Raw genomic sequence first — 26,537 nt, forward strand, 5'->3', positions numbered from 1 at the left:
TCCGTACTTTTGAATAAAATATTGTTCAATAGGTGGTGATATTGAAGTGCTGAAAGTTGTTTTTTCTGTGTTGTTTTGCAGTTAGTTCAAAGGGCCGCCACCAAGATGGGTCGTCCTAAGATTAGCAACACTCAGCTGCGCCAGGGTAACGATAAGGTGTTCGGGGTTCGGATGCCTCTGCCATCTAACAAGTTGCCTCTGAACAAGGAAGTTGGAAGTGCCCTGGCTTATGAAGCAGAAAACGAGAGGTTAAGGAGAAGAACAAATGCTTTTGATTATATGGATGCCACCAACAAGGTGACTGAGAAGGTACTGGATGTGTATAGGAAGGCCACTGTCCCCACTATCTCTGAAATCAGGGTGAAAATGAGAGTCCACGACCTGTGGAGGATGCGGAGGGAGACGATGATGATGAAGGGAAATGGACAGAAACAGAAAAGGAAGAAAACGAAGAACGGGAAGCTGAAGATGAGGTTCGAGGATATAGCTGAGAAGTTGTTTGATGTGGCAGACGACAGCAAAGTGCACGAACGAGAGAAAAGCTTCCTGGCAGCCCAGAGGAAACCGGGAAGGGAGGGCTGCATTGATGGCGTTGACAAAATTGTGACTGCCAAGCTGAAAGAAGAGAGGGAGAAGGAAGCGAAGAGGGCAAAGAAAAGGGCTGAGGAAGAGAGGAAAACTGAGAAGATGAGGTCAAAGAGTAAGGAGGAGATGGAGAGGATGTCGTGTAAAGTGTCGGCAGTGGATGACAGTGCTCAGGAAGAAGATAGTGATTATAAGGATGTCAATGACAATGAGTTCAAGGCTATGGTCGACAGGAGAGCAAGATCAGAGAAAAGGAAAAGGGAGAAAGAAGCCGAGGACAGGATCGGAGAAACTGCTGACAGGTTCAAGGTATCCAATGATGCAGTGGCTCACATCGCAAACACCATCAGAGCTGCAGACAACATCATAACTGAAGGGGACAAGTCTAAAGTGACTAACTGGAAGAAAGTGGAGAGACGTATGTGGTGACTTGCAGCAAAAATATCGGCATAATTTGTAGCGCATCGAGTTGTAAAACAATAGCATATTATGAACCAGTGTACACAGTAGTCGAATAATCCAATTCAATAACTTGATTTTAACAGGTTGTGCCACATTGCCAGTCCCTTTATTATTTACAGTTTTTTCGCGTTTTTCATGCCAAACCCAAAAGTATCCACAAACCTTCTAATGCAATGATGTAAAAAACTCAAACATATTCGGAATTAGCGTGGCCGATAGACAAATAATCCAACCCAAGCAATTAGATTTTGAAAACTTTTGCCAAACTGTCACTCCCTACTGTACAGGGTCTCATAGGTGTTGCAACAGTGTACAGAAAACAATAAAATTAAATACAATTGGTATACTAAAAAGATTATTGGTTAGTGTTGTATTCTAACAGCAATTCATATTGTTCGAGTATTTTAATAGAAAAAAATACCAACAATATTAGTCCTATCTTCAAGAAGGGCGATCGGCACTCCACTAACAACTATAGACCGGTGAGCCTGACCAACATAATATGTAAAGTACTTGAGAGTATTATCAGAGATGCTGCAATGGAACATCTACTACGAAAGAAACTTGTAAAGGATTGCCAACACGGTTTCATGCCGGGGCGCTCCTGCTTAACACAATTGCTCAAGGTATTGGATATTTGGACCCATATTCTGGAACGCGGTGGTAATATCGACAATATTTACCTAGATTTTGCCAAGGCTTTCGACAGTGTACCCCATGAAAGGCTGAAAATCAAACTGGAAGGGTACGGAATTCGGGGAAATGTCCTAGCATGGATAGAAGACTTTCTACATGACCGCAAGCAGTGTGTGATGATTAATGGCACGAAATCGTCATCCGTACCTGTCACAAGTGGGGTACCACAGGTGCAGTGCATTGGGCCCGCTGTTGTTTGTTTGTTTCATAAATGACATTCCTGACGTTGTACACTCCTCCATACAAATGTTTGCCGATGACGCTCAGTTATTTCGGGAAATTAAGAACCAAGCGGACTGTGAAGAGCTACAGAAGGACCTCTGTGGGCTCCAGGAATGGTCGAAGGAATGGCTGCTGAGATTCAATGTCACGAAGTGTAAGAGGATGCACCTGGGGCGTACCAACGGTAAGGAGGCGTATCATATGTCCCAACGGGGTGAAGAAACTGCACTAGTTGAGACTGAATGCGAGAAGGACCTAGGTATGTATGTTGACAATGAGCTGAAGTTCTCGGGCCATTGCGAGAAGAAGGTATACCAGGCAAATAAATTATTGGGTCTTATAAGAAGGTCGTTCAGATATCTAGACGGTCCGTCCCTCATAACGATCTTCAAGAGTGAAGCGCTTCCCCATCTGGAGTACTGTCTGGTCCCCGAGATATGCTAGGGACTGTCAGTTGGTTGAAAATGTTCAAAGGAAGGCCACCAGACTGGTGCCTGCACTTCGGCACCTCAGCTACCCTGAGAGATTGGACCTAATTGAGGTGTATAAGCATCTCAAGGGGCATTACTCAGTCGAGTGTCCTTACTTGGAGCTGGCGGACGCTCGCCCCACAAGGGGTCACAGCTCAAGATTGAAGAAGCAGCAAGTCCAGAAAACCGTGAGGGCAAACTTTTTCGGATTGAGGGTTGTGAACTCTTGGAACAATCTACCAGAGAGTGTTGTGACGGCACCGAGTGTGAGCTGTTTCAAGACAAGACTTGACCAACACTGGAGCGGGTTCAGGTACATTCAGGAGCCGGTGCATGCCCAGTATTTGGCAACAGTGCGTAACAGAGACGTGACCGATCGTCCGGGCGGCTAGTGAACCGATCAGTGGCGAAGAGAATAAAAGTAAAAGTGTAAAAAGCAAAGTGGGCAAGGCTTTGAAGTGGAGGGAAACTGTGGGGTAAAATACTAAAAATAGCGCCTAAGAAACCTTTGAAAACCTGATCTATTATTCCCTAACCTTTAAAATTCCTAAAACTGAAAAAAAGTTTATGTTATTATTATTTTGTGTTTAGAAGACAATGGTATTGATTTCGGAATTTAGTATGTGTTTTTGTTTTCGGTGTTCAGACGAGGAGCGCTTTATAAACTCTAAAAGTGATTCTTAACAATTTTAAAGGTTAGGTAACAATAGATCAGATTTTCAAAGGTTTCTTTGGTGTCATTTTTAGTATTTTACCCCACAGTTTCCCTCCACTTCAAAGCCTTGCCCACTTTAAGCAACTAATATTGTTGGTAATTTTTTCTATTAAAATACTCGAAAACTATAAGTTTTTGACGGAACTACCATAGAAGAAAATTGTCTTAGAATAGTCTTAACTATGTGAAAAACGTGTTTTATATAAGAAATTGAGCCCACATACAAATTTAATGGAAGGTATTTTATTGATAACTTGAATTTATATTTCCACAATGTAAAAATAAGGCTTTGGTTTGAAATTGAAAAATAATTATAAAAAACTTTAATAATTTTGTTCTTAAAACTTGAAAAGGGGCCTTATATATCTCCCTTATTACTGTTCATGATCAATTGTGCTGTTTTCGTAGTTCAGGAAGAGGATCAGTGTAGGTCAAGGGTGAACATAATGATCATTGGTCAACAATATGGATTTTAATGAAGCTTATGATGACACCAACACCTCAGTGGGCCTCACTGCTCGTATTGGTCACGTTAAGGCACTCAAGGTAACTGTCCCACACTGATATTTATTCTATACAAGTTTCTATTGATACATACTGTAGACTGCAGGTATACAATGTGTATAGTGCAGGTGTGCACAGTGCAGGTAGCTACACAATACTTAAGAGGTCTGGCTCTTGGGAAACAACCACTTTAGGGAAATTATCAGTAGAATACTTATAGATTCAGTAGACGACAAGATAGATTCCCAAAACATAGCGGGTATCTTGCCGTGACTGGCAGTTCCTAGTAATGCTATTTTACCGTGAGTGTGCTCTGATTGGCTAAGTACTTTCTGTTTAATATGATTTGGGGTCAGCCCGGCTAGGAAGTTAGGTAGGTTTCTTTGGTTGGTTAGGTCAGGTTCTATTAGATTAGGTTGTAGTAAATATCACCTCTTTTATAATAATAATAACATCTGTGAAAAAATTACCCAAATTGAACAACAATTGACTCAGGGTGAGATAAATGCCGCCAGTCACGGTCATGTATTCTTCTTGTGTTGTTCGCCGGTAATGGACAATTAGCCAATCAGAGCGCACTCGTGGTAAAATAGCATTACGTAGTAGGAACTTAGCTGGTCACCAAAAAATATCCACTGCCTTCCCAAAAAGGTAAATTTTCCCTTGTTGCCACTATACTACCTGTATACGAAATCAAAGTTGAAACTGTTTTTTCAATGTTTTTTTTTTATGTTATGAATGAATTTGACCTTAATTTCTGGTACAAATCAATAGTTTCTAATATAAGCCCCCTCCTCCCATCTCAGAATCTAGAGATTTGGTATAAAAATCAAGATAAAAAGTGTTCAAAACATCAAAAGCCACCAGAAAAACAGTTTTAATCTAACCTATGGGGGGGGGGGGGCTCCACAGTGGTTCGATGTCCTGGGTTTGTACCGGCATGTATGAACATACATAATAAAATTTTAAATATCGCACTTATACGTAATTAGTGTCAGAAATGCCATCAAAGAAAATTCTTAGAATTTTCACAATTATTCACCAACTATAAAATTCCCGAGATTCGTTTAGTGGCAACAAGTGAATTAATATCCCCCAAAATGGCTCACACAGCACCCATGGAACAACACCTCTCACACTACTGTATACAGTATATGCATTTTGAGACCTCAGCAATGTCTTTTCAGAATCTTCTGCGAGCCGGTCATCCAAGTAATGGGCATGACAACCGTGGGTGGCGTCCTCTGCACGAGGCTGCGGCAGGGGGTCACGTAGAATGTGTTCGCTTGTTGTTGTTAGCGGGTGAGTCCGCTAGATTGGTTTAAGCTAGGCTGGATTAATTCATTAAGGTGAGCAATGTACTGTACTAAAATCATATGAAGCCTCATAAACTTTTCTGGCCTCTAGATAAGCTGTAGTTAGAAATGTGTAATGGTCATTCTATCTTACATTTGTTGGCCATTTCTATATTGAAGGATAATTTGTTTAATGTGTTTTATATATGAGGTGCTCTGCATTACAAGGGGGTGAAGCACCAAATTTAAAAAGCGGAGATAAACGCATTTAAAGTTATTCAAAGTTCAAACAACCATAACTTTGTTGTTTTTTAAGCTAGAGGGTTTATTTTTTGTTATCGTGCAGCTCAATCCCTCTCTTAGCGAACAGTGAAAACTGTAAGTTAGTACTGTGAATAGTTATTACTTTATCGCGAGTTGAATGAGAATAACTACCCATCATGTATGGTTGGTTGATCTTTAAACCAACAATAATCGCATTTTTCTGCAAAATTTTCTTATTGTTGGCTAATACTGTAAAACAAGTTAATGATCACCAAAAACAGCTCTAGTCTTTTTTACTTTTTACTTTTATCCTCTTCACCACTGATCGGCTTGTTAGCCACTTGGGCGATTGGTCACGTCTCTGTCATGCACTGTTGGCAAGTACTGGGCATGCACCGGCTCCTGAATGTACCTGAACCCGCTCCAGTGTTGGTCAAGTCTGGTCTTGAAAGAACTCACACTCGGTGCCGTCACAACACTCTCTGGTAGATTGTTCCAAGAGTTTACAACTCTCACTCCGAAAAGGTTTGCCCTCACAGTTTTCTGGACTTGCGGCTTCTTCAATCTTGAGCTGTGACCCCTTGTGGGGCGAGCGTCCGCCAGCTCCAAGTAAGGACACTCAACTGAGTAGTGCCCCCTGAGATGCTTATACACCTCAACTAGGTCCCCCCTTGCCCGTCTGTAGTATAAGCTCGGCAAGTTCAGGCGCTCCAATCTCTCAGGGTAGCTGAGGTGCCGAAGTGCAGGCGTCAGTACTGGTGGCCCTCCTTTGAACATTTTCAACCAACTGACAGTCCCTAGCATAATAAAAAACTCATTTGCCTATCAGTATTTATCTTTCCGTCCATATTATTAGCCAAAGATTTATAATATTGTTTAGTATATTTTATTTTTATTTTATTTTATTTTATTTTATTTTTTTTTTTTTTTTACGGGCATTAGCCCACCCGCGCACAGGTAATTTTTAATGACCCACATCAAAACTGTGAGGGCAAACTTTTTCGGAGTGAGAGTTGTAAACTCTTGGAACAGTCTACCAGAGAGTGTTGTGACAGCACCGAGTGTGAGCTGCTTCAAGACAAGACTTGACCAACACTGGAGCAGGTTCAGGTACATTCAGGAGCCAGTGCATGCCCAGTACTTGCCAACAGTGTGTAACAGAGACGTGACCAATCGCCCAAGTGGCTAACGAGCCGATCAGTGGTGAAGAGGATAAAACAAAACAATACTGTAATTATTATGATGATGATGATAAAAATAGTAATAAAGTTAATAAAAATATATAAAATAAATAACAATTATAATAAAAGAAAATAATAATAATAATAATAATAATAATAATAATAATAATAATAATAATAATAAAAATACATAGTGTGTAATAATAAGGAAACACCACTACACTTATCCCCCCCACCATTAACCCCCCCCAACGTAATTAACGTACGAATACAAAGGCGAAGAATGTTTGCATAATCTTGTGTAAAAACAGTACTGTATTCTGATAATAGTTACTTAGTTTTATTACCCCTGACGATCGTAGTAAGTTGAACTTACGTAAATCCTGAGGAGTGCGTATAACTTTAATGGCCTCGTCATAATCAATCACGTACTGTTCAAAGTCTTTCTCTGCCCTCTCTAAAAATCGCTTCTCTCACTCTGAATGGGATGTGACCACCTTTACTTACTGAGCACACAGCCAGATACGTAGCTCCCTGCTCCCTGCCAGAGGCGAAATGACACCCTATTTTTTAAGGACTTTCAACTATATTTCTAGTCTACCTAGGGGGGTTACATCCGATGCCAACATGTAGAGGAAGGGTAAACATAGTGATACAGTATCCATTAAAAAATGCATTTTGCCCTGAGTAGCGCTTTACCCCCTTGTAATGCTGAGCGCCTCATATGATATACTAAGTGTACTCTACTGAAATTTTTCAGATGATGCAGATGTTGATGCCATGACACATGAGAGGACGACTGCTTTACACTTGGCTTGTTTGTCACAACCTTGTCACAGCAAAGTGGTGAAGCTTCTACTTAATGCAGGAGCTGATGCTAATATGACACAAGGAGACAACTGGTCTCTGCCTCTACCAAAAGGTTGCAATACCCTGCTGGTGTGTTAGTTAATTAAAAAAAGAAAAATGCAGAATGTTAACTGTATTGTACAGTACTTGCATTACCTCTACCGTTATTCAGTAATATGGATAAAGGATTTTTTTAATTCTTTTAAGCCCTATCCCATTGTATTGGCTGGTTGGCTGGAACCAAAAGGAAGCATATGGTCTCATTGTACATTAACATTACTGCTGTAGTCTGTTGTCTCTTTCAGTTTTTTAACAGGTTCCCAGTTCAAAGTTTAAAAGTTCAAGCAATTAGTGTTAGATAATGATCTTAGAAATAAGTAAAGATACTGTATTTAGTATATTTAAAAAGTAAATTACTCTGTGCCTAAAGTTTTAAATCCTTTATATACTGAGTAATGATCTGGGTTCACTGTACAGTACTGTATAATTAGTGTTAATTAATGACCTCTGAAATAATGGAAAATATTGAGAATATTTAAGTCATTTACACTGTGCCCATAAGTTTTATATCACCTTTATATACATTTTGTTGAAAACATAGACTATTTTTAATTTATAAATGCATTAGTTTTCACTCAAGCAAAAAAATGTTGGTTGACGTTAAAAATATACCTGACCTAATACCTTGCCTTTTGATAGATGAGGTCATGGCATAGATTCTGTTCACATTTTATTTAAAGATCCTCTTTTACATGCTGATGAAGGATCTGGGTTCATAATTTAAAATTTTGAGTAATTAGTGTTAATTAATGACCCGTGCAGTAAAAAACACCTTTAGAATATTTAAAACTTCAATTACAATGTACCTGTAAGTTTTAAATTCCCTTTACATATTGTCTCAAGAATCTAGACTAACTTTACCATTTAAGCTCATTAGTTTTCACTTTCCAGTAAAAAGTCATAAGTGGCCCCTAAAACACTTGACCTAATGTATTGAACCATAGTGTCCTGTTTATAATAATGAAAACTTTCATTTCACATTAATGTTCCCATTCATTTTATTGAAGGGAAAACATGTAAGACTGAATCTTTATATGATTCCCTCTGTTACATCTTAACCCTTTGGACACTCTTCAACAGCAGTTAACAAATGATGAATATTATTGAACATGGTGTTCGACTTTTCTCAACGCGCCAGCACCTCTAAATAATTTTCTTGCATCATCATACCAATAAAAATTGAATGATTGTACTGTATTAATTTGTTGGTTTTTCCTCATATCAAAGAACATGATATAAAATATTTGTTGATAAAATTTTGCCTAAAATTTAGTGTAAAAAAAATTAATATCTTAAGAGTTATATAATAAATAATTTTGTGTCTAATGCTTTTCAGAATTTTTAAAGCATTTAATAGTGTTGCTAAGTTTTTAGCATAAAATAAGGAATCCATAAATAGTTTATTTTCAGTCTTTGCATAAAATTATTTTACCCTGCTGTTAAACGTTGTTCTTTGTTTTTATTAATATAAATGGCAGATATGGATTGTTTATGGTTTTCCATGATAAAAAAAAGTAGAAGGACCAGTTACCATTTTCACATTTTAATGGAGAAGTGACACTCCTCGAGAATGCTCTTGGGAAAAAAAAAAAATGGTCCAAAGGGTTAAGTGAATCTCTGACAAATACTGTACACATTTTGATACAAGACTCCCTGATAAACATTGGTATATTTTCCTATGAATTATGTACCTCAGCTGTGGTAAACAAGAACTTGGAAACAGTGAGGTACCTGCTAGCTGCGGGAGCTGATCCTAACCGTGAAGACCATAAGTTTGGGCTGCCACTCCATGTTGCTGCTGGAAAGGTGTATGATCATTGTTAATATACCAGTTGTGCTTATAATGCTTCTAATTAGGTGTCAGAAGTAGCACTATATGATGGCCAGATGTGATGCATGAACATTTGTTATATGTACAGTACAGTAGTCATAGTAAATAAAGTGCCAGTTATTATATAGCATCATCATGACACAGGGTTTACTGGAAATAACACAACTTCTTCTGGAAAGTGGTGCAGACATAAACAAGGTTGATGAGTTTCACCGGACAGCTCTACACGTACTCACTTACCACCAGAATGTAACGGCTGATGCCCTCCTAGTTCTTGACTTACTCCTGGAAAAGAACATTAACGTCAATGCAAGGTACAGCAAGTCATATCCTTTGTAAACTGGGAGAAACTTAAAGACAGTGTTTTATATAGAATGTTTTGTTCCATTTTCAGAAAGTTATTTATGGACATAACATAACCTACACCTACCTTGGTTTTTATATTTTAAATACTGTAACTGGAATACTCTACACATGTGTTCGAGTTGTTTGGTAAAGCTTAATGTCTTCATTGTTCTTAACCTAAATATGGACATGACTTTATGGCAAGATGTGGAGAACTGGGAAGAAGAAAAAATTAATAATGATCATCTGACCACGTTCAGGATGCAAGACGGTACCACTGCACTAATGTTGGCCATTCAGAGCAACTGGAAGGATGCTGTCTTCAGGCTGCTTGAACATGGAGCTGATGTCAGAATAATGAAAACCGTCGGGGTGTTGGCTCTTCATTTTGCAATTGAGTTTTGTCCCGTAGACACAGAACTATCCTCCAGGTGAGTCAAGCTGTGTATTGTTTATTACAGTTAAGATCTTGTCCACCATTACAGTTTATTGTCTCCCCTTTACTTACTTAAACACTTGGTCTGTGTACAGTACAGTGAGTTCTGCTATAACGCGTGTTTTGATAACGCGAATTTGCTCTAATGCGATTTATGAATTAGGAACGATATTTGTATAACGCGAACGCTTGTTTGCTATAATGCGAATTTTGCTTACTATTTCTCCAATTTTGTGGTATTAACTGTGAATATGGTAAAGAAGAATATCTCCAAGAAGCGTTCTGGTGATAGAATTCCCGGTGATGATCGTAAAAGAAAGGATATAACACTTGAAGAGAAGCTCGATGTTATCAACCTCAAAATCACCCTTCTCCCCCATCAAGTTACATTCATATTTTTTCAAGGTAAAGTGTTACATTTATTGTATGATTTCATTATTAGATATAAATGTAACATTTATTTAGACTGTGCTATCCTTTGTGTTAGGCTAACTACTAAATTTTTTCGATTTTGAGTAATCTGCACCTAACCCTATTTTCTCCATAAGCCCTGTTATTTCTATTACGCGATTTTCTATAACACGATATTTTACAAGAACACAATTATTGCGTTATAGCAGAACTACCTGTATATGTTTTACTCATAATCTGAGAAGTTTTTAGCAGCTATAATTTTTACATATGGGACTGCTACCTCTTGTTGTTGCTTATCAGTTCAGTTAATTATACCGAGTAAATAGTACTGAATAACTTAACAAAATCCTGCATTACTGGAAATCAACAGTGTTTAAATATATTGTGAATTCAACACATACCAGGTAACAGTTTATATATGTACTTGGTGAGTGTGTGACCTACTTGGCTGCATTTATCCAACTCCTCCACCTCACTTTTTAGCTCATTTGGAAGAATTACACTTTTTCCTCTTTTTTCATGTCCTTTACTGCTCAGAACTGTACTGTACAGGTATTAGGTTGGCTGAAACCATAAGATAAAAGTACTTATCATATGGTGATGCTGTGTTTAGGCTTTTTTCACACACTTTACTGTACATGGCGAGAAGATTATGGCCAACATATTAAATATGGTATCTAAATTGTGATTGTTAATGGCATCCTTGTTTCTCCTGTAAATTACAGTACAGTTTAGTATATTACATGCAAGTAAGTCACTGTAGTTGTGCATGATCTATGTATATGCTAATAACCACATAGGAAAAAGGAAAACATGAAGTTCCCAAGCATTTCCGTGTAATTCACATCTTCAGGGTGAGACTCACCAGAGGCTGTGAATTACACAGAAGTGCTTGGGAACTTCATGTTTTCCATTTTCCTATGTGGTTATTAGCATATACAGTATATTACATGTGAACCCTTACAGTGTGCTGCCTATTTCCTCAGTTACTTTACCATTAAAAGTAAGAGTTTGCTCTTAAAAGGTTTCATCCCTGGGTGCACAATGCAGAACTCAATTCTAGCTCTTGACTGTCACTGCTCTAAGGGACAAGCTGTAGGTTCTTTATGTAACTTTATTCATTGAGTAGATCAAGATAGAGAACTGTGATTGTTTGTCCTTGTCTTCACTATTTCTCAGTTTGGTTGTTTAACAAATAAATTGGATCTTGTTTTTTTATCATTGGGACTCTGTTATATTCTTCTTCCTTTACAATCAGTTCTTGGTTACCATGTATCGATAACTTGTTGCATTTTGTGAAGCTGGCAGGGGAGTTTCATTGTCTTTACATTACTGTTATTATTTGTTTGTGTTGTCAATAATAGGTGTGAATTTAGGCAGCATTAAATTAATGATGCAAATTTTGTAGCTTATCCCAAATTGGCAAGTTTTATATAAAAATGTGGAGGTAAATGTGTTCAGTGTAGGTAGTACCTGTCAGTGTTCAGTGTAGGTAGTACCTGTCAGTGTAGGTAGTACCTGTCAGTATTCAGTGTAGGTAGTACCTGTCAGTGTTCAGTGTAGGTAGTACCTGTCAGTGTTCAGTGTAGGTAGTACCTGTCTGTGTTCAGTGTAGGTAGTACCTGTCAGTGTAGGTAGTACCTGTCAGTATTCAGTGTAGGTAGTACCTGTCAGTGTTCAGTGTAGGTAGTACCTGTCAGTGTTCAGTGTAGGTAGTACCTGTCAGTGTTCAGTGTAGGTAGTACCTGTCAGTGTAGGTAGTACCTGTCAGTGTAGGTAATACCTGTCAGTGTAGGTAGTACCTGTCTGTGTTCAGTGTAGGTAGTACCTGTCAGTGTTCAGTGTAGGTAGTACATGTCAGTGTTCAGTGTGGTAGTACCTGTCAGTGTTCAGTGTAGGTAGTACCTGTCAGTGTTCAGTGTAGGTAGTACCTGTCAGTGTAGGTAGGCTGTCAGTGTTCAGTGTAGGTAGTACCTGCCAATGTTCAGTGTGGTAGTACCTGTCAGTGTAGGTAGTACCTGTCAGTGTTCAGTGTAGGTAGTACCTGTCGGTGTTCAGTGTAGGTAGGACCTGTCAGTGTTCAGTGTAGGTAGTACCTGTCAGTGTTCAGTGTAGGTAGTACCTGTCAGTGTTCAGTGTAGGTAGTACCTGTCAGTGTTCAGTGTAGGTAGTACCTGTCAGTGTTCAGTGTAGGTAGTACCTGTCAGTGTTCAGTGTAGGTACCATAGTACCTGTCAGTGTAGGTATTACCTGTCAGTGTTCAGTGTAGGTAGTACCTGTCAGTGTAGGTAGTACCTGTCAGTGTTCAGTGTAGGTAGTACCTGTCAGTGTTCAGTGTAGGTACCATAGTACCTATCAGTGTAGGTAGTACCTGTCAGTGTTCAGTGTAGGTAGTACCTGTCAGTGTTCAGTGTAGGTAGTACCTGTCAGTGTTCAGTGTAGGTAGTACCTGTCAGTGTTCAGTGTAGGTAGTACCTGTCAGTGTTCAGTGTAGGTAGTACCTGTCAGTGTTCAGTGTAGGTAGTACCTGTCAGTGTTCAGTGTAGGTAGTACCTGTCAGTGTTCAGTGTAGTAGTGTTCAGTGTGGTAGTACCTGTCAGTGTAGGTAGTACCTGTCAGTGTAGGTAGTACCTGTCAGTGTAGGTAGTACCTGTCAGTGTTCAGTGTAGGTAGTGCCTGTCAGTGTAGGTAGTGCCTGTCAGTGTAGGTAGTACTTGTCAGTGTTCAGTGTAGGTACCATAGTACCTGTCAGTGTAGGTAGTACCTGTCAGTGTTCAGTGTAAGTAGTACCTGCCAGTGTTCAGTGTAGGTAGTACCTGTCAGTGTTCAGTGTAGGTAGTACCTGTCAGTGTTCAGTGTAGGTAGTACCTGTCAGTGTTCAGTGTAGGTAGTACCTGTCAGTGTTCAGTGTAGGTAGTACCTGTCAGTGTTCAGTTATCTCTGTAGAAATTTATTAACTGTATTGTAATTAATGAAAAACAGAAAAGAGTCACATGCAATAATGAACTGATTAGTGGTTGGTGTAGAGACAGTGATGACAGCACAGCCGTCCTGGAGAAGATCCTTAGCCTTACACCCAGAGATCTCATCATCCCAGAGACAGCAGAGCTTGTTAAGTACAGCTTTTTCCACTTGGCTGTTGAGTGGGATAGGTAAGTGTGTTCTTTGGCTGTGAAGTAAGATGCAATTGTATACAGTACCGTTTGTATATTTAGTGACTTACATCATTTAATCTCTTATATACCAGTAGTTAAGCTCTTTTCATGGTGTTATTTATTAGTCCTTTATATTCCATAAATGAATTGTTTCTTAAAGTCTCTTGATTATTTGTTGTAATACTTATCTAGCCCTCAAGGGGGTAACAAAGAAGAGTTAATAATAAAAAATAAATATAATTCACCAGATTCAAGTGCTTGAGGACCCTGATAGAGGCTGGGGTTCCACCAGACAAGTTCTTGCAGGAGAGTAGCGACGCTGCCCTTGATGAGGCCGACGTTGACCTTTTCCGCCAGGTTAACTACAGCTGACCTTTTCACTCTTACTATTTCACACAGCATAATGTAGATATAACTTGTGCCATTTTAAGATTCATAAAGCAGAGAATTAAGTAATTTTTTTATTTTTTTTTTATTTTTTATACTTCTACTTACTTTTATCCTCTTCACCACTGATCGGCTTGTTAGCTGCTTGGGCAATCGGATAAGTCTCTGTTACGCACTGTTGGCAAGTACTGGGCAAGCACTGGCTTCTAAGTATATCTGAACCTGCTCCAGTACTTATCCTATCTGGCCTTGAAAGAGCTCACACTCAGTGACGTCTCAACACACTCTGGCAGATTGTTCCAAGAGTTCACAATTCTCAATCAGAAAAAGTTACCCCTCACAGTTTTCTGGGCTTGCGGCTTCTTCAACCTTAAGCTTTGACCCCTAGTGGGGCGACCGTCCGCCATCTCCAGGTAAGGGCCCTTTGAGATGTTTATACACCTCAATTAGGTCCCCCCCTTGCCCGTCTGTAGTATAAGCTAGGCAAGTTCAGGCGCTCCAATCTCTCTGGGTAGCTGAGGTGCTGCAGTGCAGGCACAAGTCTGGTGGCCATCCTTTGGGCATTTTCAATCAACTGACAGTCCCTAGCATATCTCGGGGACTAGACGGGGTGACAGTACGCCAGACAGGGAAGCATTTCTTGAAGATCGTTACGATGGACGGACCATCTAGACATCTGAACGACCTTTTTATAAGACCTAATTATTTAGTTGTCTGATTTACCTTCTTCTCGCAATGGCCCGAAAACTTCAGCTCATTGTCAACGTACACACCTTGGTCCTTTTCACATTGTCTCAATTAATGCAGTTTCTTTGTCCCGTTGGGATATTTGATACGCCTCCTTACCGTTGGTACATCCCAGATGCAACCTCTTACACTTTGTGACATTGAATCTTAGCAGCCATTTCTTCAACCATTCTTGGAGCTCACAGAGATCCTTCTACAGCTCTTCACAGTCTGCTTGGTTCTTAATATCCTGAAATATCTTGGCACCATCCGTGAACATTTGCATAGAGGAATGTACAGCTTCAGGCATGTCATTTATGAAGCAAACAAACAACAGCGGGCCCAATACACTGCCCTGTGGTACCCCGCTTGTGACAGGTACACATGATGATTTCGTGCCATTAATTACCAAATTCTGGTTGCGGTCATGGAGAAAGTTTCCAATCCACGCGAGGACATTTCCCCGAATCCCATACCCTTCCAGTTTAATTTTCAGCCTTTCATGGGGTACACTGTCAAAAGCCTTGGCAAAATCTAGGTAAATATTGTCGATATTACCACCCTGTTCCAGAATTTGGGTCCAAATAAAAGAAAATACGGTACCTTTCAAATGAGTGATTCAGGTGATACCATTGTAGTGTACAGTATTTCAAAGTTGAACTCAGTAATGGATGATTGGCATAAGTGGAGGAGGTTGTTGTGATAGGAAGGCATAGAGAATGGAGGAGGTTCAAAGGGACACAATTAGCAGAAGAAAAATTGATAAAGACCTTGTTCATAAATGATGTAGGTACAGTATTGTATTTATCAAGAATGGAGAGTGAAGATTGACCTGAGAGTAACAGCATAATTTACATGAGTGAAGGTAGTGACAGCAGATTTAGAATGAGGATAAAAAAAGAGATGGAATTGCTGTAGTGTGACATCAAATGTGAAGAAATAAGAGGAATATATTGGCCAAGTTGTAGAGAGGATATTCTCAAACCAGGAATGCAATAAATTGGATTGAAAGATTTGGTGAGAGAGTTTGAGGCTCAGAAAGAAGGATAAATTGGAAGATGTGGTTAAGGATAGGCAAGGAGAGAAGATTGTGCCTGAATTAGCTAGTAGGATAGAGGGGGATGGTATATAAAGTGTAAATGGTTTATGTATTTATATTATGTAGTTATACTGTACTACATAATTGTTCTCAGGTACCCCTGGTGCTGCATCTTGGTACATGTGTTGACACGCCACTGGGCTTCCTCCTCTCTAAGCCTCTCACCAGACAGAGGGTGGACACTGCAAAGTTAATGATAGACAAAGGTTGGTTATAATGTTAACAGTTTCCCTCTGAAGAGGTCCCTTGTACAACACATTTCGGCTATGCCTTATGTATCATAATTTTATTGTTTAACATACAGATGTACTGTAATTGAAAATGAGCAACAGTGGATAATACAGAGGTGCCAGTGGAAGTAATATTTGATACAGCATACAATGATGAGTACAGTATACTATACTATCGATTTAATGGAATCCGATATAACGAACTCTCGATTTAGTGGAAATAATTTTATTACGCTATTTTTCACTCGATTCAGTGAACTAGTTCGCTTAATCGAGCGAAAATGAAACACATTTTATTGAGCGGAAATTTTGATTTAATGTTAAGAAGTGGCTCGAATTAGTTCATTAAATCAAGAAAATACTGTATATGAAGATCCTATTTTAACCATCCATTAATTCTCAAAGGCTGTTAATTAGAACTGATGAATAGTGTAGTAAATTTATTATACTACAGTTTTAACGGGAATTGAAACGGTATTATGAATACTGTACGGGGATCTGAAAGTATCGTTAGTTTACGTGATAATAAACAGCTTAATTTAAAGGGACTTAATGTTGTAGATTAAAAGAGAGACTCCAATAAATGACCTTCAACAGGAGACACATGTGAGATACAGTACTTCACAATGCCTCATGATCGCACCTGCTATCCATGTTCAGTCAACTAATGTCCATGTTTTAATAACCGTTACCTTTCCATCCATGTCTTGATTTTCTTTAGCTGGGCATAATAAATTAATTCTCGATGTACGGTAATATATTTTAATTTAATTTATTTTATATTTTCCTATCATACCTTAATGACATCTCTCTATCACGTCTGTACACAATAACATCCCTCATTACTCGCCCCACACAGATAATCCTTCAACACAGTTTCCACAAAAGATCTCTGAGTGGCTGGCAGGTGTCACTAGCCTATGTGATGCACAGGCTACACCTTCAACCTTACACACCAGGATCTTTCTTTCCACTTCCTTCAATTTTTATCATTTCTCATTACCATCTTATTTGGCCAGCATGAGAAAGTGAAAAATAATGTATGAAAGTGAAAGAGTAAGTGAAAATGAGTCACAAACAATTTACTGTTGTGAGTAAATTGAATAACTGAAATATTCAAGTACTGTATTCTGTAGTATTACAGTGTTGGTTTATGGTGTACTATTCAATATCAGTTGACGATTTCATTGTTTGTTTTTAATTTTTTGGTAGTTTATTATACTCCTGTGTTTTTTTTTATGCAGGGAGTTGTGTAAATGCAGTGAACATGTTGTGTCTGCCACCCCTGGTAGCAGCCGTCAAACATCAGCGCATCTCGTATGGTGAAGGCGCTCTCGGTTCTGAGATCGTCCAGTATCTACTTGATCACGGTGCTGATGTTATGTACAAAAAAAGGTGCCTGTAGTACTGTATACTATATAGTATTAATATGCCAAATGTGCAGTCACTCAGAAAAATTTGTTCTCCAAGTCAGCTCTCCCACTGATGTTTTGTTCTTGTAACACTGTATAGTATAGTACACACACGTACGAACATACACACATTGATGTAGTCAGCGTTAATTAATGGTTATCTGATAACCACGTCTGTAATGATAGTCCAACACATACTTCACCCGAGATATATCATTGACCGATGTGTATCAAGTTATATTTCTCTATGTACTGCAAAATTAAATATATTTTCTAATACAGGTGTACTTCTTTCCATACTGTGGTAGTTCTTTTCCTTCCTGTGAACCTGCTGCTCAAACCCTATGTGCAGTGTTCTTGTTACAACCTCTTGCTTCACTCTCTACTGTACTGTACTCATGTGTTGCACCACTCACACTCTTATATCAATCTTTTTTTTCTTGAGGATTTTGTATTCCTTGATCTATCCCACACAAGAGAGGGAGAAGAGTACATATTATATCAGAATACTTTAAGCGCAGATAACACATTTACGTTAATTTAATTCCATCTTTACAGAGAGAGTAATGTCCTGCCAGTAGCTCTATATGTTTCATCTTTGTTCAATGTCGTCGCCTTCTTCAGACTTCTACAACAGGGTGCACCAGCACACCAGGTTTTCAACCGAGACACTCTTGAAAAACTCTGTGAAAAATACTGTTCCAGTTCGTAAGTGTTTTTTCTTGTAAATAAATTCTAAATATTATTTTTACCATGTACAGTTGTACCCCGCTTTACCCGGTCAATTGAACCCACAGGGTACCGCGTTAAGTGAAAACCGCGTTAAGTGAACAACAGAACATGGGATTAATTCCAATAGAGACTGGCCCGACCCCCAAACTCTACTTTTTCCGACACAATACCTATGTTCTAGTAAAAATTACATCTTAATTTTATGATGGTACATGCACACAATTAATACTTAAGAGAAATAGAGAAATACAGTTGCCAAGTTAATGTCCATTCAAATAATGGACTCAACTCCCTCCCCCTCTTCTCACACTACACTGCTGGCTCTTCCCTCTCTGAGAAATTTTGGGGGGAAAACCACTAGATTTTAATAAATAATACCTCAAACTAAAGTTAGGATAATATAATTGACATTGCTGGATTCCTTGTAAGACCAGGAATATTTTGAATATATATGTCATATATTTTGCACAAAAGATAACATATTTACTCAGAGTAAACATTATATCTAAAATTTGTATGTCTAATGCAAAATCTATGATGTTTATATTCAAAATGATCATCAAATTGTAAGAATTCCAGCAATGTAAATTATATTCTGGCCGGGTAATTTGTATGAATTTTATGAGCTAAATAAAAAAATAAAAAATATTATACTTCACCGCGTATATGAGTAGATGAACCGCGTTAAGTGAAAGTTCGGTTCTGGCGAGGCACCGCGTATATGAGAAATCATGTTAAGTGAAACCGCGTAAAGCGGGGTAATACTGTATAATTTTGTGTGTTCAGTATCTGTGTAAACCACAGAGTCCTATCACACTACAGTACATGTAGTGTAGCAACCAGTCGTGTTGTTACTGATTCTTCCATTACTTCAACTCACACAAGTATACATTACTCCCACACCTATCCTTCCATTTTATAAATCTATAAAATGAATGAGTTGCTGTTGCTTTTGTAGCCTTTGCCTCACATGGTGTGAAACTGATGGACTTCATGTATCCTACAACAATTGTCAGTCACTCCCAGAGATCTTTTGTGAGAGTTATTTTGAAATATTATCTGTGCTGGACAAATATTAGGCATGTAGTGAGTAGATGAGTTGTGTGTTGCACAGTGTTGCAATATAGACACAGTAGATTTTAGGTGAGTTGCACTTTGTGTTGGTATTGGCTGAAAAAAAGATGTTATTGACAACATAGTCTGTCGAGATATACTTTCACTTCCCTGGGGAAGTTAATTTTTAAAATACAGTACAGTCCAGTATTGATATCTGGTGGATGTTTGATCAGTACAGGCATCCCTCAATATACGATCGTGATGCATTTCTGAAAACCTGATCGTCGTTAAGTGAATAATCGTACATCAAACACATTACAGCATGGTGTCAAAGGGGTCACATCCCAACAGTCAGAGTGGGAGTGTTTACCCAAGTAGGCTTAAAAAAAATACGATATTGAAGCACTTCAACACCATAATATTAGAGCACCTCAACACCATAATATTAGAGCACCTCAACACCATAATATTAGAGCACCTTAACACCATAATATTAAATCACCTCAACACCATAATATTAAAGACCTCAACACCATAATATTAAATCACCTCAACACCATAATATTAGAGCATCTCAACACCATAATATTAAAGCACCTCAACACCATAATATTAAAGCACCTCAACACCATAATATTAGAGCATCTCAACACCATAATATTAAATCACCTCAACACCATAATATTAAATCACCTCAACACCATAATATTAAAGACCTCAACACCATAATATTAAATCACCTCAACACCATAATATTAGAGCATCTCAACACCATAATATTAAAGCACCTCAACACCATAATATTAAAGCACCTCAACACCATAATATTAGAGCATCTCAACACCATAATATTAAATCACCTCAACACCATAATATTAAATCACCTCAACACCATAATATTAAAGACCTCAACACCATAATATTAAATCACCTCAACACCATAATATTAGAGCATCTCAACACCATAATATTAAAGCACCTCAACAATATTAAAGACTCAACACCATAATATTAAATCACCAACACCATAATAACCTCAACACCATAATATTAAAGACTCAACACCATAATATTAAATCACCTCAACACCATAATATTAAAGCACCTCAACACCATAATATTAAATCACCCCAACCATAATATTAAAACCTCAACACCATAATATTAAAGCACCTCAACACAATAATATTAAAGACCTCAACACCATAATATTAAATCACCTCAACACCATAATATTAGAGCATCTCAACACCGCAATATTAAAGCACCTCAACACCATAATATTAAAGCACCTCAACACCATAATATTAAAGCACCTCAACACATAATATTAGAGCATCTCAACACCATAATATTAAATCACCTCAACACCATAATATTAAAGCACCTCAACACCATAATATTAAAGCACCTCAACACCATAATATTAAATCACCTCAACACCATAATATTAAATCACCTCAACACCATAATATTAAAGCACCTCAACACCATAATATTAAAGACTCAACACCATAATATTAAATCACCTCAACACCATAATATTAAAGCACCTCAACACAATAATATTAAAGACTCAACACCATAATATTAAATCACCTCAACACCATAATATTAAAGCACCTCAACACCATAATATTAAATCACCTCAACACCATAAATTAAAGCACCTCAACACCATATAATATTAAAGACCCAACACCATAATATTAAAGCACCTCAACACCATAATATTAAAGCCTCAACACCATAATATTAAAGACTCCTCAACACCATAATATTAAAGCATAATATTTCATAATATTAAAGCATCTCAACACCAGATATTAAAGCACCTCAACACCATAATATTAAAGACCTCAACAATTATAAAAGCACCTCAACACCAAAATATTAAAGACTCAACACCATAATATTAAATCACCTCAACACCATAATATTAGCACCTCAACACCATAATATTAAAGCACCTCAACACCATAATATTAAATCACCTCAACACCATAATATTAAAGCACTCAACACCATAATATTAAATCACCTCAACACCATAATATTAAAGACTCAACACCATAATATTAAAGCACCTCAACACCCATAATATTAAAGACCTCAAATCAATTCATAATTAAAGACTCAACACCATAATATTAAATCACCTCAACACCATAATATTAAAGCACCTCTCAACAATTCATAATATTAAATCACCCCAACACCATAATATTAAAAGCACCTCAACACCATAATTAAAGCACCTCAACACCATAATATTAAAGACCTCAACACCATAATATTAAAGACCCCAACACCATAATATTAAAGACTCAACACCAAAATATTAAATCACTTCAACACCATAATATTAAAGCATACATAATTAAAGCACCTCAACACCATAATTAAAGACCTCAACACCATAATATATTAAAGACTCAACACCATAATATTAAAGCACCTCAACATAATATTAAAGCACCTCAACACCATAATTAAAGCACCTCAACACCATAATATTAAAGACCTCAACACCATAATATTAAAGACCTCAACACCATAATATTAAAGACCTCAACACCATAATATTAGAGCACCTCAACACCATAATATTAAAGCACCTCAACACCATAATATTAAATCACCTCAACACCATAATATTAGAGCATCTCAACACCATAATATTAAAGACCTCAACACCATAATATTAAAGCACCTCAACACCATAATATTGTATCACAACATTAAAACTTAAATTGTGCATAATGTTTGCAAAAAGACCCACCAGTGTACACCTTTCATCGAGAAACACTAAAAGTGCCTCAACTTAGAGGCGAGTGTTTTCAGGAACAGAACCATTGTAATAAACAGCGACTACTTGTTTCAGTATTCCACACATCTTTAGCTTTATGGGGTGTTACAATAGAATGAATGGATGAAAAATGGCAAATGCAGTGTGTTTACTATTGGCTATCCGTACCTTGTAATATGGTGCTTGAGGGTTAGCTTAGGTGAGTGTACTACAAGTTTTCTGTTGAATTTCAGATTTTATGAAGTGTATCCCATGTTCCCGTGGCGTGTGATAGCAGCGCTCCATACCCTCAACTTATTTGTTCCACAACTTACTCTGGACACAAGGCTACTGTTTGACCAAGGCAGGATGGTAGAAGATGATAATCTTACCACAGCTTGGAATAACCTAGATTCTATTATTAGTAAGTTTGTATTATATATGGCTGAGTATGCAAGGTGAGGAAGCGGCTTTATGTACTTGTACAGTATTGTGCAACTCTCATATATATGTAGTTTATCGTATCATTTCAAGGTTTATGTTACTCTTGATGCATCTCAGGGTTTCTGTTACTCTTGATGCATCCCTGACAAGAGTTTGATACATTGATGTTGCATAAAAAAATTCAGTCCAGTGATCCCTCTTTTGGCAATAGCTTATGTGAGAATGTAGAGAGAATATGCACACAAAGGGAGCGCTGGCTTTGTTTGAGAGATGACAAACAACTGCTTGAGCTTCCCAGCCACACAGCCTGATGCAACATGAGCAGGACAATTTTGACAGATTTACAAGAATTTGGCAAACACTGGTCACATGTTTAAATGAATCTTTAGATTTCAGCAGTGCCAAAACCTGCTAAATTAACATTAAGTACAAATAATTGAGAGTTCAGTATACTGGACAGTATTATCTTATTTTATATTACAGTATTACCAATACATGTACAATACTGTGCAGTATTTATGAGTTAGTTAAGTATATGAACACCTCTCCTGAATGACATACTGAGAAAAACATTCTTTTGCACTTCTAGGCCAGTCACTGTGGGGGGCTCATTTCACCTGAGTGTCATGTTGACAAAGTTTTCATTATTACTGCAGATTTATTCTTTTTATATATTTAATGCTTATGTTTTACTAAATATTTAGGTCACTCTATGGTTTACAGTAATAATCTCTATTATTTAGGCACCCCCAAGTCTCTGCAGCAGCTGTGTGTACTGGCAGTCCGACGTGCTGTTGGGGATAAGAGAGGTTGGCGTCGACTACCATCATCTCTTAATCATTTAAAATATATGGATGCTCCACTGCCTCCCATAATTATGGACCTTCTAAACTTTCGACAGGTGTGAGATAATGTGTTTTCTTTATTTATGTCAAGTATATTGTTTATTACTCCTTTATATTAATCATTCCTCTTCCTGATGGTACAGCCGTAGTGAGACTGCTTATCTTAATTGTGTCCCAGGTTTAGTTCCCGAGCTGAATTTGAGAAGGGTGTTTTCCAGTGTGGCCCAACCAAATAACACAGGTTTTGTCAGGGTACAGTACAGTATTACCCCGCTTTACACGGTTTCACTTTCCGCGATTTCTCATTTACGTGATTTCTCATTTGATTTCTCATTTACGCGGTACCTTGCCAGAACCAGACTTTCACTTTCCGCGGTGCATCTACTCATATACGCGGTGAAGTATAATTTTTTTTTTTTTTATTTAGCTCATAAAATTCATACAAATTACCCGGCCAGAATATAATTTACATTGCTGGAATTCTTACAATATGATGATCATTTTGAATATAAACATCATGGATTTTGCATTAGAATTTTAGATCAAAAGAATTTGGTTTCACATTTTATTTAAAATATGAAGTTTACATTCAAAATCCTGACCTGCAAGGAATCATGTCAATTAACTAACTTAGTCTGGTATTATTTAAAGTAAATTATTTTCCCCACTTTCTGGTAGGGAGGAGGACCGTTTGATTGGATAGTGTCTAATTTTTTTTATTTATAGATTTGTTTGCTAAAAAAATTATATTTGAATTTCATATTTTATAAACATCATGGATTTCATACAAATTTTAGATCTAAAGTTAATTTGGTTTACACAGCAAATATTTTATCTTTTGTGCAAAATATATGAAGTTTACATTCAAAATATTCCTGACCTGCAAGGAATCCAGAAATGTCAATTATATTATCCTAACTTATCCGGTATTATTTATTACTAAACGTTAAATCTAGTTTTCACCACATTTATCTGGTAGGGAGGGAAGGTGGGGGGTGGGGGGAGGGTTGGGACCGACCGACCCAGCTGGCGTGAGTGTGAGGGAGGCAAGGTGGGGTACTTTGATTGAGAGATAGTGTCATGAAGAATATTTTTTTTATTAACTGAAGATATTTGTTTTAGCTCATAAAATTCATCAATTTCTCGACCAGAATATAATTTACATTGCTGGAATTCTTACAATATGATGATCATTTGGATTATAAACATCATGGATTTTGCATTAAACATACAAATTTTAGATCTAAAGTAATAATTTGGTTTACACAAAAGCAAATATTTTATCTTTTGTGCAAAATATATGAAGTTTACATTCAAAATATTCCCTGACCTGCAAGGAATCAGGAAATGTCAATTATATTATCCCAACTTTAGTCTGAGGTATTATTTATTACTAAACGTTAAAATCTAGAGTTTTCACCCAAACATTAATCGGTAGGAGCTAGTGAGCTGGGAAGAGGGGGGGGGTGGATTTGAGTCCATTATTTGAATGGACATTAACCTGGCGACTGTATTTCTCTTAAATATTAATTGTGTGAGCATACCATCATAAAATTTAGATGTTATTTTTACTACAACATAGGTATTGTGTCGGAAAAAGTGGAGGTTGGGGGTCGGGCCAGTCTCTATTGGAATTAATCCCATATGTTCTGTTGTTCACTTTACGTGGTTTTCACTTTCCACGGTACCCTGTGGGTTCAATTGACCGCGTAAATCGGGGTACTACTGTAATACCACTGTGCCATAGAGGACAAACTCACCAGGAAACAATAGGGGTATTAAACAAACCACTGGCTACCTTTGCCCACCAAAGCAGTAAATTACATGTTATCAGACTCGGACAGGAATTTTTGGCTTGGTAATATCCTGTGAGAGTTTTGTCATCATACTGTGCTAAAAACTAACACCTGGACAGTGTGCTCATATTAACTTGTGTGTGGGCCAGTTCAGATAGTTCCTGGAATAAATTCATCACTTATTTGACACGACACTATACAGTAAACCCTTTCAATAAGGGACATCATTTTGTTTGGTATATTTAACAGACTCAGTCGGTAAGATCCAGCAGTGGGAACATTGTCCACTATTGACCTGGTATAATGCCCTTAAAATGCTTCGTACCAAACACAGAAGTCATTTAACAACCCCAAAGTTAATCTCTAAAGCTCAGTTAATAGCCACACAAATTTCAGACTTGTTTTATCTTTTACAGATAGACACAGAGACTCTGTACCATTCCCCACCCCTGAGTGCCATGCCTATCTACCTCTCTCCCAAGTCTCCCATGGACACTGACTCAAGTGAGGATGAAGAGCTAAACAACCTGTTAGTGCCCTTACAGGAGGAAAGTGATGCTGAAGAGATGGAAACTGCTGAGGAGCATGAAGATGAGTAGAGACATTTAGCACAAACTGCTGTATTGCCCATGAAAGGGATCTCAATATTTGAGTCAGTAGGAAATCTGTCTCTTCTTTTTATATAGATACAGTAAATCCTCTATTTGCGTCGTTCCTAATTTCGTAGTTTCCCATAATTATCACTGTGGGCACGTTAAGGGAAAAATTATAATTTAAATTCTTGTTTTATATTAACTTTGATCTTTTTAAATTCAAATTCACTAGCTGCCATTGCTACTTTGAGCAGTCATTACAAAAAAAAATTATCAGCCATTTATGGTGTGAGTTAAATTCTATTTACTTTGTGCATATTGTGTTTTCCTGCATAAAGAAGGTTTGGTTGAACTTGTTTGTTATTTAATGAGAAATAAGAGATTGTAAGGGGAAAATATTTTACTAGTGGTTGCATCTGTGCCAGCTGTTTTGATACCTCCTAGTGTCATTAATTTGTATTTTCATAACAATTGTTCGCCTTTACTTCTTTTGATAAATACGTAACAATTCAACACACGTCCAAACTCCTGTACACGGCATTAGTACTGTACATATATAGTACTATCATTTAAATTAATAAAAATCTTCAATAACTGCTGTTTTTTTTCTGTACATATACAGTACTACAGCACTGTATAGCATTTTGTTTATGTTTATTTAGACTTGGTACTAGACTGTATCTCTTTTGGTAGTTAATTCATATTTTTTTCTGTTGAGTATGGCCAAAAAATTCCCCCAGGAATGAATTCCCTACTCATAACATTAAGACTTTGGGAAAATACACACTGATTAATTTCATGCTTTCTAGGAACACATCCTTGAGCCTATGAGAACAGGTTCTAAGTTGCCATTAGTTCCTTATAATTGGCTATGGACTTTACTATCAACTGGCCAGTACTGCACAAAAATAACTCGCTGTAGATTAATGTTCTCTTCACACTAAT

General features: G+C 37.5%; 1 protein-coding gene across 4 annotated transcripts; it reads left to right on the plus strand.

The window, feature by feature from the left end:
• Nucleotides 1-2,832: 2,832 nt before the first annotated feature.
• On the plus strand, nucleotides 2,833-26,187 carry LOC121875369 (ankyrin repeat and SOCS box protein 3-like). 4 transcript variants are annotated; one of them, XM_042379919.1, is made up of 15 exons: nucleotides 2,833-2,856; nucleotides 3,559-3,696; nucleotides 4,842-4,956; nucleotides 7,155-7,316; nucleotides 9,000-9,109; nucleotides 9,279-9,448; nucleotides 9,740-9,910; nucleotides 13,344-13,481; nucleotides 13,733-13,841; nucleotides 15,791-15,902; nucleotides 17,171-17,321; nucleotides 17,897-18,046; nucleotides 22,169-22,338; nucleotides 23,102-23,259; nucleotides 25,416-26,187. In XM_042379919.1, the coding sequence occupies exons 2-15, from the start codon at nucleotides 3,616-3,618 to the stop codon at nucleotides 25,596-25,598; spliced, it is 1,980 nt and encodes a 659-aa protein (XP_042235853.1). In that variant the 5' UTR covers nucleotides 2,833-2,856; nucleotides 3,559-3,615; the 3' UTR covers nucleotides 25,599-26,187. The 4 variants fall into 4 exon arrangements, with proteins under 4 accessions (XP_042235853.1, XP_042235852.1, XP_042235855.1 ...); XM_042379918.1 differs by lacking the exon at nucleotides 2,833-2,856 and adding an exon at nucleotides 2,954-3,388; XM_042379921.1 differs by lacking the exon at nucleotides 2,833-2,856 and adding an exon at nucleotides 2,954-3,388 and having other exon boundaries at nucleotides 13,362-13,481.
• The last annotated feature ends 350 nt before the right edge of the window (nucleotides 26,188-26,537 follow it).

The sequence above is a fragment of the Homarus americanus genome, unplaced genomic scaffold (assembly GCF_018991925.1).
Source record: "Homarus americanus isolate GMGI-L3 unplaced genomic scaffold, GMGI_Hamer_2.0 scaffold56241, whole genome shotgun sequence".
Classification (NCBI taxonomy): domain Eukaryota; kingdom Metazoa; phylum Arthropoda; class Malacostraca; order Decapoda; family Nephropidae; genus Homarus; species Homarus americanus.